General features: G+C 40.2%; 1 protein-coding gene across 2 annotated transcripts in view; it reads left to right on the top strand.

The window, feature by feature from the left end:
• Nucleotides 1-15,420, top strand: part of ptprea (protein tyrosine phosphatase receptor type Ea) — a 32,930-nt gene extending 17,510 nt beyond the window's left edge. The window contains exons 1-18 of one of the 2 annotated variants that reach the window (XM_030773860.1): nt 47-123; nt 255-328; nt 2,305-2,441; nt 3,363-3,453; nt 3,982-4,058; nt 4,265-4,301; nt 4,395-4,492; nt 5,677-5,796; nt 6,311-6,474; nt 7,712-7,847; nt 8,199-8,348; nt 8,623-8,716; nt 9,459-9,535; nt 10,915-11,049; nt 11,426-11,551; nt 11,950-12,101; nt 14,443-14,578; nt 15,339-15,420. In XM_030773860.1, the coding sequence (XP_030629720.1) occupies nt 92-123; nt 255-328; nt 2,305-2,441; nt 3,363-3,453; nt 3,982-4,058; nt 4,265-4,301; nt 4,395-4,492; nt 5,677-5,796; nt 6,311-6,474; nt 7,712-7,847; nt 8,199-8,348; nt 8,623-8,716; nt 9,459-9,535; nt 10,915-11,049; nt 11,426-11,551; nt 11,950-12,101; nt 14,443-14,578; nt 15,339-15,413 (1,911 nt within the window). In that variant the 5' untranslated portion in view covers nt 47-91 and the 3' untranslated portion in view covers nt 15,414-15,420. Of the gene's footprint in view, nt 1-46; nt 124-254; nt 329-2,304; nt 2,442-3,362; nt 3,454-3,981; nt 4,059-4,264; nt 4,302-4,394; nt 4,493-5,676; nt 5,797-6,310; nt 6,475-7,711; nt 7,848-8,198; nt 8,349-8,622; nt 8,717-9,458; nt 9,536-10,914; nt 11,050-11,425; nt 11,552-11,949; nt 12,102-14,442; nt 14,579-15,338 lie in introns of those variants that run through there. The other variant, XM_030773859.1, reaches the window with a different exon arrangement.
• Nucleotides 15,421-15,807: the final 387 nt, after the last annotated feature.

A 15,807-nucleotide genomic window follows, 5' to 3' on the forward strand; every position in this document is an offset into this window, starting at 1 on the left:
CAGTCAGAGGAGCAGACAGATAAAATTGAAAGCAGAACGGTGGAACTCCACATGCTTGTGTGTGTGCCGTGATCTCACAGACAGGAATCTCATGAGAAAAAACAACTTTTCCAGTTTTCGATGGTAAACTCTATTTTTTCTTCCCCTTCAGGGTTTAAGACAAAAGCTTTGACAAAGAGAAACTGTACTCTTCTTGTTCTTTCCTTTTCCTGTATGTTTCTCTGCTCCTCATCTCTGACATTTCTACCGGTTAGGTTAAAAAACCAGCGGAAGGTACCCATCACTTCAGTGGACAAGAAGATACCAAATGGCATTTTGGAAGAACAAGGTACATTTTTTACTCTCAGGTGTTTAATCTGGACAGCTTTTCTCTTTGCACATCAAGCTCTTTTAACGGATGAAAAGTTGGAGTGAAACTGTGTGTCTTGATAGTGTTCAGATAGTGTTTTCTAGTTAACGCTTCTTGACTGCAGGTATCATGTTGGACTTCCTGACTGTCGTATGCTGCGAATAAAGAAAAGAGAACAAAAGATGCGTAGGACTAACACAGTCTATTGTCAGTCATTAGACATTTTCAATGAAAAATAGAGAACCTGCTGTTCCTAGTATTTCAACTGAGGCCAAAAACTGTCTCCTAGTTAGGCTTTCTCATTAGTTGCTTTGGCTGAAACCGAAGGAAAGTCTGCTCCATCGCTTACCACAACAATTTACGTCACGTTAAAGCTATTAGAATGTAAGAAATTTGCCTCATGTCACTTTCCTTGTTTTATTTGTTCCTATTGCTCTAGTACAACTCAGTCACATGTGACTGTGTGTGTAAGGCCTATTTAAAAGAAAAGAAAGATTTTGTGCTGTTTTCTTTATTGATAGAGCATTTAATTTGTTTTTTTTATTTGTTTGTCTTTTGCAAGAATTTCATTGTGAGCTGAAAGCCTAGAGTTATGTAATAGATTTCCCCCTGTCCTTGCTTTACCGGTTCGTTGATAAAAATCGCACTGGGACATTGTTTACTTTTCTCTCACCGGGAGAAGCACACGCCCCGACATGCTAGGGAATTTGAACACATTTCAAGTGTTCTATGACTCTTATTGAGTCTGTCAGGGTCAACCTTGTGATTTTCACGGCTTGAAATACGTTATGTTTATATTACTCCAATAAGAGTGAACATAAGCTTTTCCTCACTTCAAGGGCGTGGAGTGCCAACCTTTAACCTCAACAAATCTAAATGACTTACAGGAAATCAGTGTTAGCTTTGTGTTCACTTATTCTCAAGCAGTGTTTTTGTTCTCGTGTCATTGTCTGAACTGTAATCTTCAGTCAGTACCGTCTCTCTGTATTACGGAACACAAATTCATAATGCAAGCCTGACAGCGCTGTCTGCCTGTGACTCTGTGTGTGTGTGTGTGTGTGTGTGTGTGTGTGTGTGTTATAGAAGAAAATACAGATCTGGGAGACCTAACAACAACACTGTACAGCACTCCTCCAGGAGGTCTGGTTTTATTCCGTAGAGGCTGGGGTTTGACTAACACTAATACAACTGCCTGTACCGACTTCAGTAGCGCAGTCTCCTTTGCTGGGAACTAACCAGGGGCTACATGTCTTGGGCTACCATGCGCTGGCCTGTAGCACTGGGGCTTTGGTTGTATTTAGTCTGAAACAGATCTTTTAATACCCCGTAGGTGGTGATAATGGAAATTTGCTGTAACACATTCTCAGCATCTTCTTAAAGCTGATATCAGAGATAGATTTGAAATCAAATCAGTCTGTGTCACTTTTGACGGCCCTTCCGCATAAATTTGTCAAACGCACATGCGCAATGCCTCGTATCACATCCGTTGTGATCAAAGTTTTCTCCTAGTTCGACCACACATTTTGTTTTTAGTCATTTTCACTTGTGAATTTAATAGTAGTTTTTTATAAATGATTACCTTCAAATTCAAACCCAATCTGATATAGATAGACCATATGAAAAATGTGAAGGTGAAATGTCAGGTGAGAGCTTTGGAACACTTTCATAGCATCACAGACAGTGGGCATATGCATAAAATAGCACAAAATGTGCATCACGTTTTTCACTGTGTGAGTTCGATGTATATTGTGTTATGCCCTACTGTTTGAGAGTGTAGTTCTGTAGGAGGGCTTAGGAAACCGTTACCGACTGCTAATGATGGTGTAAAAAAGCTCTTACGTCTGACTATTGAAATAGTCTAATCTCCCCGAACCTGTGTTTGTACATTGTGTATGCAGGAGCCTTTTTCTGTCAAAATCTTGTCTCCCAATGCTGTTTCTCTGGGTCATCCACAGAGCAACAGACGGTGGTCCTACTTCCGAGATCACCCTCAGCCTCCAAAACCTACCTCCCCATTCCTCTAGACACGCTAGAGGAGGAATACCGCCTCCGTTCCGCTGACGATGGAAAACTCTTTCGGGAGGAGTACAATGTGAGTTCACCCCGTTACTTAGTTCTGGAAGAGATTAAGTTTGTCTGTCCTGGAGAAGTAAATTGCTGATTTGTTGCTGACAATGTTGGTTAGCAATGCGCTAACAGAGGTTTTATTTCGTTTGGGCAGAAATCCGAATTAGGCCCAAAAAATTGCTAAACTGGTTTATTTGGAAGATTAGAGCTCATTAACTTGATTTTACTGAAAAACAAGCATGCCATTCTCAAGCGTACCACAATATGCTTCTCCTATTTGTGGAGAATGTGGCGAGAAAGAGTTCCCGTTGAGAATGTGGTCAGTATAAGTGAGCTGTCTGTACATGAGTCACGGGCCATGCGTCCAATCATCAGTGACTCATCTGAGAATGCCCCTCTTTTCCTATTGGAGATTCATGATTCAGGGTCACTTCCATATTAAATCCAGCCGCAGGTCAGTGATTCAGTTAGAACATATTGGATAACTCTGTGAATTCCCTGTAATATGGAAAGGATTTTTATGTTTGCCATAACTATGGCTTTATTTCAGTTGAAGGGAGGAAGTGGATATGCAGGTTAAACAAAGCACTACACATGCTCATTAAACAAACCCCATACAACGAAGGCCTGTCAAGTGTTTTTAGGATGTGCCTCTTTAGTAGTGATTGGAGAACATTAAGTACAGTCTGCAGTGTGTTCTCGCTGTGCTTAGTTGTTATTGACAATGAACATTTATTTAGTTCAGTGAACTCTCTTATTCAAAAGGTTTATGGTTCTGAGCACTTACAGTTTGGCTACTTTTAGAAAAACAAATTTCACAAAGCAAAGTGGAATGGTTCTCCTAAAGCGTTTTAGCATATTGCTAGAGAACTTTCTAGAGTGATGGGAACCTCTTAGATCATTGAAAAGACCTGGATGTTGATGTGTTTCTGTGTTTTGTTTGCAGTCATTACCGGGCGGTTACACCCAGGGAACATGCGAGGAAGCCAATAAGGAGGAAAACAAAGAAAAGAACAGATATCCTAACATTCTTCCATGTGAGTGACCTAAGCTAGGCCCCTCTCTCTCTCTTTTTCTCTCTCCCTCTCTTTTCTTCTCTTTGGTCTGAAGTACAGTGGCAACAGCACGAAGAGTGTTTGAGGGTGCTATGACAGAAAAAGCATGCAGACAATCTTTCACATCCTTGTGGTTTATATTTTGGTGCTTCCTGTCAACCGGCTTCTTAAAGCTACAGCACCTGTTCCTCTAGACTTTTTAAACAGTTTTGTTCGTTCAGAGGGTTTGCACTGAGTCGTTCTAGATCTAGATCTGGTGTCGTGCTACAACATTTTTGCCATCTGGGGGGGTTTCCTTTTAACTTCTCAATTTGCTTTTTTTGTTTTCGATTCCTCATAGTGCTGTTTTTCAAGTCCATGACTATGCCTTTTGTTTTTTTTTCTTCCTGGTTTGACCTCTGCACGTCATCCTGGTTTTAAGTTTGTTTACACCAATGTTGTCTGGAGATGCGTTGTATTAAGAAATGGTTTAAATGTAATGAAATGTCCTCTCTCTGTCTGTTGGATCAGATGACCATTCCAGAGTGGTGCTAACACCAATTGAGGGAACCCCGTGTTCAGACTATGTTAACGCATCTTATATAGATGTGAGTAAAGTTTTTCCCCTTCAATTTGGAATTAATGTTTAAAGTGAAGGCAGTAGCAGAAAGACTACAGCTACTAAATGAGGAAATAGCTACCATTGTGAAAAACTGAACATCACTGTTCAGTGGAGTGGGTTTTATACTTCGTTGTGGTGACAGTACTGTTGTCTTATTTATAATACCTGAATATGTGGTTCTGTGTCATACAGGGCTACAAAGAGAAAAACAAATTCATCGCAGCACAAGGTAAGTATGCTTTGGATTGAGCTGGTCTGTGTGTCTGGAAATGTAATGTACAGTGGGAGATAAGGATGATCCGATTGGCTGCTGTCTTTCCAGGCCCCAAACAGGACACTGTGGCTGACTTCTGGAGAATGATATGGGAGCAGAAATCTGCCACGATTGTCATGCTGACAAATCTGAAAGAAAGAAAAGAGGTGTGTGTGTGTCTGTGTGTGTGTGTGTGTGTGTGTGTGTGTGTCTGTATGGGTGTGTGTGCATGTGCATGGATGCTAGCACATGCCTGCTAGTCTCTTAACGTTTTTATATTCACTCTATGCCATACACAACATTTTTCTTACGCCCCAAAAAACTTGTGTGTGTAAGAACTGTCTTGGAGAACTGTTTAGAAAAAGTGTTTAGAAAAATTGTCTTCATTCTTGAGGGAAGATGTCATGGGCGGTGTTGTAGTGTTACAGAGATTCACAGCATAACTGGCTTTTGCTCGACATGCTTGCAACCAAATGTCTTCCAATGTCATATGCTGAGAAAGGTTAGCAAAGGCATCAAAAGATGATTACGGACAGATTCAAAATAATTTCTGTTGATATATTATTACAGATAATACAAGAATAGGCCTTACTCTTGACTGGCTAGCATTTAAAACCCTAAGACCCTAAAACCCCTAAAACGGTACAGTGTTGATCTTGGTGTGTCTTGTTTTCGGCACTCCTGTTAGGCCACGCAGGTCGTTGCTCTTTGGCAAACGAAGGTTGTGTGTGTTGTATGTTCACTCAGAAGCTTTGGAAGGCTTTAGAAAAGACTGTGAGCAGAAATCAATAAGGGCAGAGACAAGTGCAGATTCCAATCAGCTTTTCCTCTGCTGCTCTGAATCGATGATTAAATAAAAGCAAATGAAGCTCTCTCTCTCTCTCTCTCCGGCTTTATCATAATTAGTCAGCAAACTCTCATTAAGTGCTTTTATCCGCTGGCTCTGAGAGGCTGTCTAATGCTCAGTGACTGACAGAGCAGATTAAGTTCTGTGATTTGCATGAAAGAGTCACAAAAGTCACCTTTAGGAGTCTAATCAAGTCAGCTGTACACCAAAAAAAAAAAAAAAAAGACACAAAAAACAGATAAACAAACAAACAAACAAAAACTTCTCTGCAGCAGATGTTTATTATATTCCATTAGAGCATGCTGTTGTGTTTCACATATGTTTTGTAAGAGTTTTAGTTTGTGCTTTTTACCCAATCCAGTGACTATGGTTACGATTTCCAGTTTTGTGTGTCGCTCACTGTTATGCTGTGAAAAGGAAGAAATGCACGATGGAATAAAACATAATCAGATCTCTCTCTCTCTCTCTCTCTCTCTCTCTCTCTCTCTCCCTTTTGTCTCACAGGATAAATGCTATCAATACTGGCCTGACCAGGGATGCTGGACGTACGGAAACGTGCGGGTTGCAGTTGAAGACTTCACCGCGTTGGTCGACTACACCATACGTAAATTCTGTGTGCAATATGTAAGTCATGAACACCATGTTGGTTGACTACACCACACGTAAATTCTCTGTGCAATATGTAAGTCATGAAAACTGCAAGACTGATTTTGACTTTCACTGTTTATTGATAAATGTGCTGCACATGTACTGACTTATTGTCGGTTGTTATGGCAATGTAACAACCAACAAAGCACAGTTTTTGGTGTAGTGCTTTCAAGTTGCTCTTGAATGTTAAAACCACAAACCACTTCTCAATGTTTAACCACAAATTTAGTATCTGTGCTTTTGTTCTTTGTGATGAGAATTGGACCGTTAGGTATCAACTAGACAGTTAAAAAAATACTGCTAGAAACTGCACCAAGGCCTTTTCTTTTTACAAAAGGGAGGATTTTGCGTGTACATGTGTCATGTGTGCACACGTGTGTGTGGGAGTGTATATGTGTGTGTGTGTACTTGCATGTGTGCGTGTGTGTACATGTATGCATACTTGCATGTGTATATGTGTTTGTGTAACTTTTCCATATCCTGTGTATAGCAAGCCAGTGATGGCTCTAAGACTCCACGGCTGGTCACTCAGCTTCACTTTACCAGCTGGCCAGACTTTGGCGTTCCCTTCTCCCCCATTGGCATGCTCAAATTCCTCAAGAGGGTCAAACAGGTCAACCCGTCTTATGCCGGACCCATCGTGGTCCACTGCAGGTACTGAATAACCTACTCAGCCTGAAGCCTGCCTGTTTCAGAGTGAGAGAGAGACAGAGAGAGAGAGAGAGAGAGAGAGAGAGAGAGAGAAAGAGAGAGATGCACAGTGTAGAAAGAAAGAACGAAGGAAGAATAGATGCTGTATTGTAGTTACTTATCAAGAGCAGTGAATGTATGATTTTGTGTAGTGCTCTGGTGTTGAAGCACTGCTGTTCTACACACAGGAAATGTCGCTGGTAAATGTGTTTAGTGCGAAATGACAGCCTAAATAGACTAATCTGACTAAAAAAAAAAAAAAAAAAAGCTTGGTGTGAACTTTTCTTGGTGTTTGGGTCAAAAAAAGAAAGAAGTAAGACTTTAAGTATCAGATGAGTGCTAATTATTGTTACAAAGGCTACATTTGACCTGAGACAGCAAAACTCTAATTCTTTGGAAAAGACCAGTTTTTGACATAACTTTGGTTTTATTCTTCCCATGGCCTTTGCATATCATTCGGAGAGTCCAGGTCATGCTTGCATAAATCAGACAGTCAGACAAAGATGTATTATGCACCGCGATTTGCATATGATTTGAATTGGTCCATCTGAGCATTCCGCTGGGTGAGTGGTTTCAGGAGAGAGAAATATGTAGGTCATTGGAACAAAAGGTCTTCGGAGTTATGTCCTCTAACACACAGAGACACACATGCGCGCGCACAGGGGTGTCTGTGTCCATATGATTAGGGTGTAGGTCATTGTCCTGACCTTGTGCCGCTCTGACCTAAACAGTGTAATAACAATGTCAGCAGTAAGAACTCCAAGAATGCTCCCATTGAGTGGAGTTTGAGACCAGCTAAGCGCATTGGCCGGTGGCGCTACCTGGTGTTCACAGTAGAAAATGACTGGTGAGGGGAGGTTTTTAATGGGTCTCTAAAGGTAGATCTGCACTGTGTTTTTGAGCATGTGTTGTTATAGTCAGAACTTGAACTAAAAAACTATTAGCATTTTTTTTTTTTAGATATTTGCTGTTGTTTTTCAGAAATATGCAAATAAGCTGTATTTTCTTTGCTCATATAAAAAGATTTAAACTTTTCATGCGTTTTGTGTAAATACCTCTGTGTATGTAGATTGGTTTTATTTGGTGTTGTTTATGCTATGCCTGCAGTGACTTGAGGAAAGGGCTGTGTGATGGGTTTGGGGTTCTTGTGATGAAGCTATGAAGTGTCATTTTTCTGTGTGTCACTGTCTTTGTGTCTCAGCGCTGGAGTCGGTCGGACAGGCACCTTCATTGTCATCGATGCGATGATTGACATGATGCAGGAGGAGCAGAAGATCGATGTGTTTGGCTTCGTATCAAAAATCCGAGACCAGCGCTCTCAACTTGTTCAGACAGATGTTAGTTCTCCAGATACCTGTATCGCACCATCTCTGCTAGCGCTTCATTATAGCCTGCTCCAGCTTGCTCTGGAGTCCTAAAAATATCACACTTAAATAATAATGTTTCGACAATTTCCAAGAAACGTTTGCACGTTTTGTACGTGTCGGTCGAACAAAAGTTTTGTATGAGAGCTCTCGGCCCAACAATACTCAAGTCCAACACACTCACCACCATGGTTCCAACCCACGCTGACCAAATACCTCAGAGTATTTTTAAATGCGTACCTTTTCGACGCTGTATTTCAGAGGCTACTGTAAGCTGCGTGTTAAATGAGGAGTAACCTGTGTGATTGTGGCTGTGTCCTGTAGATGCAGTATTCCTTCATATACCAGGCCCTGCTGGAGCACTATCTGTACGGGGACACCGAGCTGGACGTGTCCTCACTGGAAGGTCATCTCCAGAAACTTCACAACACCTCCAGCCCTGGGGACAGACTCGGCCTGGAGGAGGAGTTTAAGGTCTGTCAGCCAACTTGCCCACCCAGAGCACAGTTTTAAAGTCTCTTAAAGACACCCTGTTTTTGCCACTTTAAGGGTGTTTATTTTAGCATGGCAAAGTTAAAGTATGGTGAATTTAGGGGAAATTTCCTGTGATTTCATGGAAATTAAAAAAAAAAGTTTTTCTCTGCTGAAACATCCCTTTTCGATCTCCATCTTGTGATAGACTTTTATGTATTGAATGGATTTCGCTGCATGTGTTGTAAGACTGTTTTCTATGTTGTAATGCCCTCAGAAACTGACAAACATGCGGATTATGAAGGAGAATATGAGAACAGGCAACTTGCCCGCCAACATGAAGAAGAATCGAGTACTGCAGATTATACCATGTGAGTACTTCCCACTCCTGCTGAATCTCTCTTAGAGAACCCCCCCCCCCCCCCGCACAATCTTATTTCTGTAATCAATACAACAGAAACCCAGCAACAGTTTACTGGACTCGTGAAAAGACTTTTATCTCAAAGCAGCACATCTCAAACAAAGACATTCCTTACATTAGGCAAGAAATGTATTTTCCTCTCAACTTGGTCAGTGCAAAGAGGTAATTTCTGTTTTCTAGAAGGAAGTAGAGTTCCTACACTGTCGGACCAGAACGGAGCATTTCCCTTTTGTCACTTTCCTAGAATCTCTCTCATTCTCGATGACTTGGTAATTCATGTAAATTGAAATATTTCTCGCTGTGTAATGAAAACAACTCGTGACTGTGTATCTGAGGACTTTCCAATCCTGCTGACTGAGAGGAACGTCAGATTACTGCTAGCTTTTCAAATCCGTGTTAGCATCTAACAGAAGGAGCTAATCCACAGCTTTAGCACATGGGCACAGACTTTTTACATTTGATTGTGTTGAGGTAACTGTGATGGTTTGCACATATTTACTGATGTGTAAAAAGCTGACATACAAACACAACTTTTTTTTTCTTTAAAATGTGAGAGAAATTGAGTTTGTTGTTATGGCTTTGGCTACAGTCCATGGGAATGGAGTTGTTATGGGTTTAATGCCCAAACAGTGGATGGATTTATGAGTGTGGTAGACTTCATATGACATCTTGGCCTCTGGTCTTTTCTTCAGATGACTTCAACAGAGTGATTCTGTCAATGAAAAGAGGACAGGAATTCACTGATTACATCAACGCCTCTTTTATTGATGTGAGTTCTTCTGTATTATGCGTGTACTAAAATGTAATGTGACTGCTACATTTAAATTGTGTGTGTGTGTGTGTGTGTGTGTGTGTGTGTGTGTGTGCACGCGTGTATGTGTTCATGTACGAGAATGTTAGTAATCTCACTGCAGTTCAAATCCAGTGGGTGTATGAACCTTACTGATGTATTCTGTGTGTGTGTCAGAGGGGGTGTATATATGTGTGTCTGTGTGGTTACTTGTATGGGTGCATACTTGTATGGGTATATTCACTTTTACATGAAATACAGCTGTACAAATCTGTATGTTAATGTGTGTGTGTGCGTGTGCGTGTGCGTGCGTGCGAGTGTGTGTGTGTGTGTGTGTGTGTGTGCGTGCGTGTGCGTGCGTGTGCGTGTGTGTGTGTGTGTGTGCGTGTGTGTGCGCGCGTGTGTGTGTGTGTTTGTGTGCTTGCGCGCGTGTGTGTGGTATGTGCTTGTGTATGCGGTTGTGTGTGTTTGCGGATGTGTGAGTACTGGAGCATGCGAGTGCTTGTGCAGTTACATCAGTTCTCGACTTTCTACATTAACATCGAGTACTCATTAATCGCGAGATGCTAGATCTCGTGCGTACTGCGTTAGAGCCCTTGGTAAACAAGAAGAAGGATAGCAACAGCTGAAAAGGGTGAATCAATTGTCTGTTTGCTTTATTGTTTACTGTGCAAATTGTCTTTCCCAACTGTTGTTGTGATGAAATAAACATGCAACATTTGTGAGTTGTGGACGGATTTCTCAAGGATGGCTCTAACATCGAGTCTGTCATATAATAGACTAGGCTACTACACTAATGCGGCTAAACAAACTAATGTTGTTAAAAATAGATGCAAACAAATATGACTAATCTCATTTTTAAGGTGGTTAGGCTTACTAATGAATACCAGGTTTCACTCCATTTACATAAGAAAAAGCAGCAGCTGTATTTATACACAATGAGAACACTTAGTGAAAAAACCCAGTTTGTTGATTGAACTTTCTGTCTTGGGTAACAGTAATGTTACAGTATCGTTGGTAACATCCATACTTCACCATTACGTAATGTAAGACCAAGTGTTACCTTCACATCACATAATTAATTTTCTGCTTTGCTCCATGCGCTGAGATCAACCCCATCATAATTGCATAGTCTTTTAATTGATGCAAGACAATCCCTCCTGCCCACCTCATGAGTATTCAAGAGCTCGATTTTTTCAGGAAAGGAGTACTTGAGTTGCAACCCTTAGTGTGTGTGTGTGTGTGTATGCGCTCGTGCGTATGTGTGTGTGTGTGTGTGTGTTTGTGTGTGTGGGTGGGTGGGTGTGCGTGTGTGTGTGCGAGAGTGTTAGTAATCTCACTGTGTTGTCTCACTACAGGGTTACAGACAGAAGGATTATTTCATTGCCACTCAGGGTCCTTTGACCCACACAGTGGATGATTTCTGGAGAATGGTGTGGGAGTGGAAATGTCACTCTATCGTTATGCTGACTGAACTTCAGGAAAGAGAACAGGTACACACACACACACACACACACACACACACACACACACTTCATGACTAAATTCTGGAACTACACAGAAGAATGGAACCATTTCTTTGTAGATAGATAGATAGATAGATCCGACAATAAAGCAGAATCACACAGGTCATGGAACTTCCTCTATCCGTTTTAGGACACGTGTTCCCATCACAGGAAATGTGTCAGTTGAAAAGTCCCCTTCTTCTCAGTTTTCCCTGATGACTGAATTCAATGCTAAATTTGGCATCTTCCTCCTTTCTCTCTCTCTCTCTCTCTCTCTCTCTCTCTCTCTCTGTCTCTCTCTCTCTCTCTCTCTCTCTCTCTCTGTCTGTTGCTGCTGTGTTTGTGTGCTGTTTTTACTCTGCAGGAGAAGTGCTTTCAGTACTGGCCTGTGGAGGACGCGGTGACGTATGGAGACTACACAGTGGAGATGAAAGGAGACACGCTGTGTGATACGTTCAGTCTCAGAGATCTGCTGCTCACCTATGTACCTGTGAGTTCTCTCAGTATCTGCATTGTCACAAACCGCGGTCCCTTTACACGCTCTGCTCTACACACACCTCACAGAGGCTCTCTGTTTTAGGCAAATTAGTGATTTTACTCAAATGAAAATTGAATGCATGTGCTCTTTGGATGTATGTAATAATATTTACAAAATTTACAAGAATTTCAGTTAACAACTTACAGTCTAAATGAGTGATGTTTGAGTGTTGCTGATAATTAATACCCCATGAGTATTTCACGTTGTACGTGCATTGTTCTGTCCGTGGAACAGTTGTAATTACAATGTTTCTGGAATTTTGTGCCAGTGTGACCAAAGATTTGTGTGTCTTCACACTCTGTGTGTGTGTGTGTGTGTGTGTGTGTGTATGTGTGTGTGTGCGCATGCAGGAGAAGCAATCACGACTGGTCAGGCACTTCCATTTCCATGGTTGGCCTGAGATCGGGATTCCAGCAGAAGGAAAAGGAATGATTGACATCATTGCTGCCGTGCAGAAACAGCAGCAACAATCTGGCAACCACCCCATTGTAGTGCACTGCAGGTAACAATCTAATGCACACATCTGAACACAAGTGCATAACCCTACACAACCTGGCAACCATCCCATTGCCCGTTGTAGTACACTGCAGGTTACACACTAATGCACCCTCGCGAAACCAACACATATTAATCCACCTACTAGCGATGTGCAGAGAGCCCAGTATTTGTATTTGTATCCGTATTTGTTGAGGCAGCAAAATTATTTGTATTTGTATTCGAATAGAAGTGGAAATAGGCATAACAATCCTGTTTTTGCTTTCATTACACTTCTAATTTTAGGATATTTAAGTGTTAATATAAGTTTTCTTCAGTAAATCATCATAATCATTATGAACACCTAAATGTAATATTGGTTTATGGTTTTTATAAACCCAGCCATAAACATAAACCGTAACCATAACTGAAAACAAAATCATTTTAAAAGAAGTTCCTAATCCACACTCAAACCAATAGGCCAAACTAAACTCTAAACTAAGACTATGTGAACATTGTGAACCCCGCCGCCACCCACCCTAATTGGAGGATGCTGAACAGACAGAATGTAAACAAACAAAAAAATCATTAGGCCTACAAATAAAAACTGTCCTCTCTGAAGTACCGTTAATTGCACTGTGAGCTAACGTAGGCTTATCTCCTCTGGTCAAACAAACTCTGCTTCACATATTGCAGTTCCTACAACGAAGTATAGGGGCCACACTGAGGAAAAATTCCGAAATTTCAAGAATAAGGTCGTAATATTACAACTTTATTCTCGTAATATTACGACCTTATTCGACCAAAGTTGTAATTTTAGGCTACATGTCATTTTAGAGCAGAAATATCAGAAGAGCAGCCTGCCACCTGCTTTAAAATGAGGAACATGGAGCATCGTGTGAAATTACACTTTAGTATAGGTTTCACAAATAACAAAATGCCTAATCTTTTGGCACATCAGCACCACATTATCGTAAGTATCAGGACTTAGAAAAGATTGTGCAAGGAACTGTGTCTATTCCGAAGAAAGAACCACATGTACTTGGAGGAAATTGCCTCTTTTGTGAGGGAGGAAATGGCATGTAGTGAAAATTATTGTTATTATTATTGTTATTATTATTATTATTATTATTATTATTAATAAGTATAATAATAATAATAATAATAGATTGTTATTATTTTATTGAAATTTTGTTATTCTCGCAATATTATGATTTTACAACTTTATTTTCGTAATATTATGACTTTATTTCTCAATTAAGACTTTATTCTCATAATAGTATGACATTATTTTCTCAGTTACGACTTTATTCTCATAATATTATGACCTTATTATCGAAATCTCAGTGTTGCCGTATTACTCCATTGTACAAGTCAGGAAAGAAAAAGACAAGTAATGTTGTAACAAACTACCTTAGCAAACCACTTAAGGTTTAGAAGAAAAACTAATCAAAACAAAATAGTGGTGTAACAATATACTACGTTTTGCCTATATTTTACTATTCACAAGCAGGCAGTGCGCAAATACCCACCGCGCTCACAGTTATGAGGAACACCAGCTATTTTTTTTCCTCCTGAAAACAATTTTAAAAATATTTGTACGAAATAAATATTCGAAAAACCCACTATTTGTGCTCTGCTGAATACCGTATTTGGATTTGGCTCCACCCCTACCTCCTACACAATCTGGCAACAACCTCTTTGTACGCAAACACCTCCACAGCTATGCAGACGCACAAATACAAACACCTACGCACCTACACATCCTGACAACCTCACCATTGTAGTACAATGTGGATAACATGATCGCACCAATACGTGTGCATACCAGCACAATCTGGCTCCTCTGTATGGCACAGGTAACAGATACATGCACACAAATGCAAGCTCATGACTGCATGCCTATAAAACATTTTAACCACCCTACCATTGCACACTGCAGTTAACACAGACACACACCACACACACTTGTACTCTTCCTGTTTTTAATGTAGGTGAAAATTTGTACCACACGGTAAAACCCACTTCCACACACCGTGTGTTACACAGTCCCACAGACCTAATTAACTATAGCTTATACACTGACATATCAAAATGTTGTGGGTAACACTTTCACAATGACCTATGTGTGTTACAGACAGGCGTGTTGCCTGCGATGTTTCACACTCACACTCCTTAGTCCACAAACACACTGTTTTAGTTTGTCCTTTATTCAGAGGCTGTAGAACAGAATAGTCACATTTAATATCTCTTACTTCTGTATTCACTTTTACTTTTAATACAGCTATACAATTCTCTGTGTGTGTGTGTGTGTGTGTGTGTGTGTGTGTGTGTGTGTGTGTGTTTTGTGTGTGTGTGTTGTGTCACAGTGCTGGGGCGGGGAGGACTGGTACGTTTATAGCTCTCAGTAATATTCTGGAGCGTGTGAAGGCAGAGGGGTTACTGGACGTTTTTCAGACTGTGAAGAGTTTGAGAATGCAGAGGCCACACATGGTGCAGACAGTGGTATGTACAAAAACAAACAAACAATAACGCATTTTCCTGGCTAAGTTCATATCTGCATAACACCGTTTCTTTCTTTCTAATACCAATCTTAGCTATTAGTTATCAACATAGACTACAGTATACAACTCTTAATTACTGAATAAGGCTTTGTGTTAACTGGCTTATGAAAAACACAATAAAATAGACAATAACTGTGATTGTAAAATTCCTGGAGTTTTATACTGAGTAACTGAAGATTTGTCAGTGTGGTATGAAAACCCACTTCCTTGCATAGATTGAATTTAGGGTTTAACCAAAGTGTGCAGAGTGGCATTTAGTGATAGTTCTGTCAGTTGTCACAGTAAATGAAGTGGAAGGAGCTGATTGACATTTCTCCAGTATGTTTTAGATTGATGACAGGCCATCAGTCATGACAAATATACTGTTGACATCATTTTGCATATATGTCTCACATATCAATAGAGGTATTAGCGCACTGCACAGAGAACTAGATTACTTACTAACTGACTAACTTATCAAGTGCTTTACAGACAAAATTTTATCATCTTAGAATATCGGAGATGTCAGAGTATTTTTTGAAGGTTCTTACTGGAAGAGAGACTGATTTCCAGATGGTGCCTGGTGTTGGCATGGAATGTAAAGACTTTTTACAGAATTCTGGCTCCTGAAACAAACAGGTGGCAAAGAATGCAAAGGTTAGAGGGATGTTTTCTTTAAGACTGTGAATAATCCTTGTTCTTCTTGTTTTTGGCTTTTTCAGGAGCAGTATGACTTCTGCTACAGAGTGGTACAAGACTTTGTGGACATTTTCTCAGACTACGCCAATTTTAAATGATATCTGCCTTAAACATTTCTTTTTTGTTATGATGCTTTTTTTTAATCACCAGCTGATCAGGATTTTACCCCTTTACTGGATGAATTTGTTGTCTATTTTGCTATGCACTTGTTTTCATTGTGACTAAAAGATCATATTTAGCTGTAAAATAATAATGTCACATACTAAAGCTACAAAATGGAGGAGAAAAATGTAAATTCTAAAACATACTTTAAAATGAAAATGTTTAATTTTGCCACATTCAAACGGATTCCACTGACATGGTATTCGGTCTTTTGTTGTTGTTGGGTTTTTTTGTTTCAGATTTTTTTTTTTTTTTTTTTGATATGTTGTTTTATCATTGTTGTACAATAGTGAACATTCGTTTTGTTGTTTTGCTTTTTGTATGGGTCGT

The sequence above is a fragment of the Chanos chanos genome, chromosome 5 (assembly GCF_902362185.1).
Source record: "Chanos chanos chromosome 5, fChaCha1.1, whole genome shotgun sequence".
NCBI classification, from domain to species: domain Eukaryota; kingdom Metazoa; phylum Chordata; class Actinopteri; order Gonorynchiformes; family Chanidae; genus Chanos; species Chanos chanos.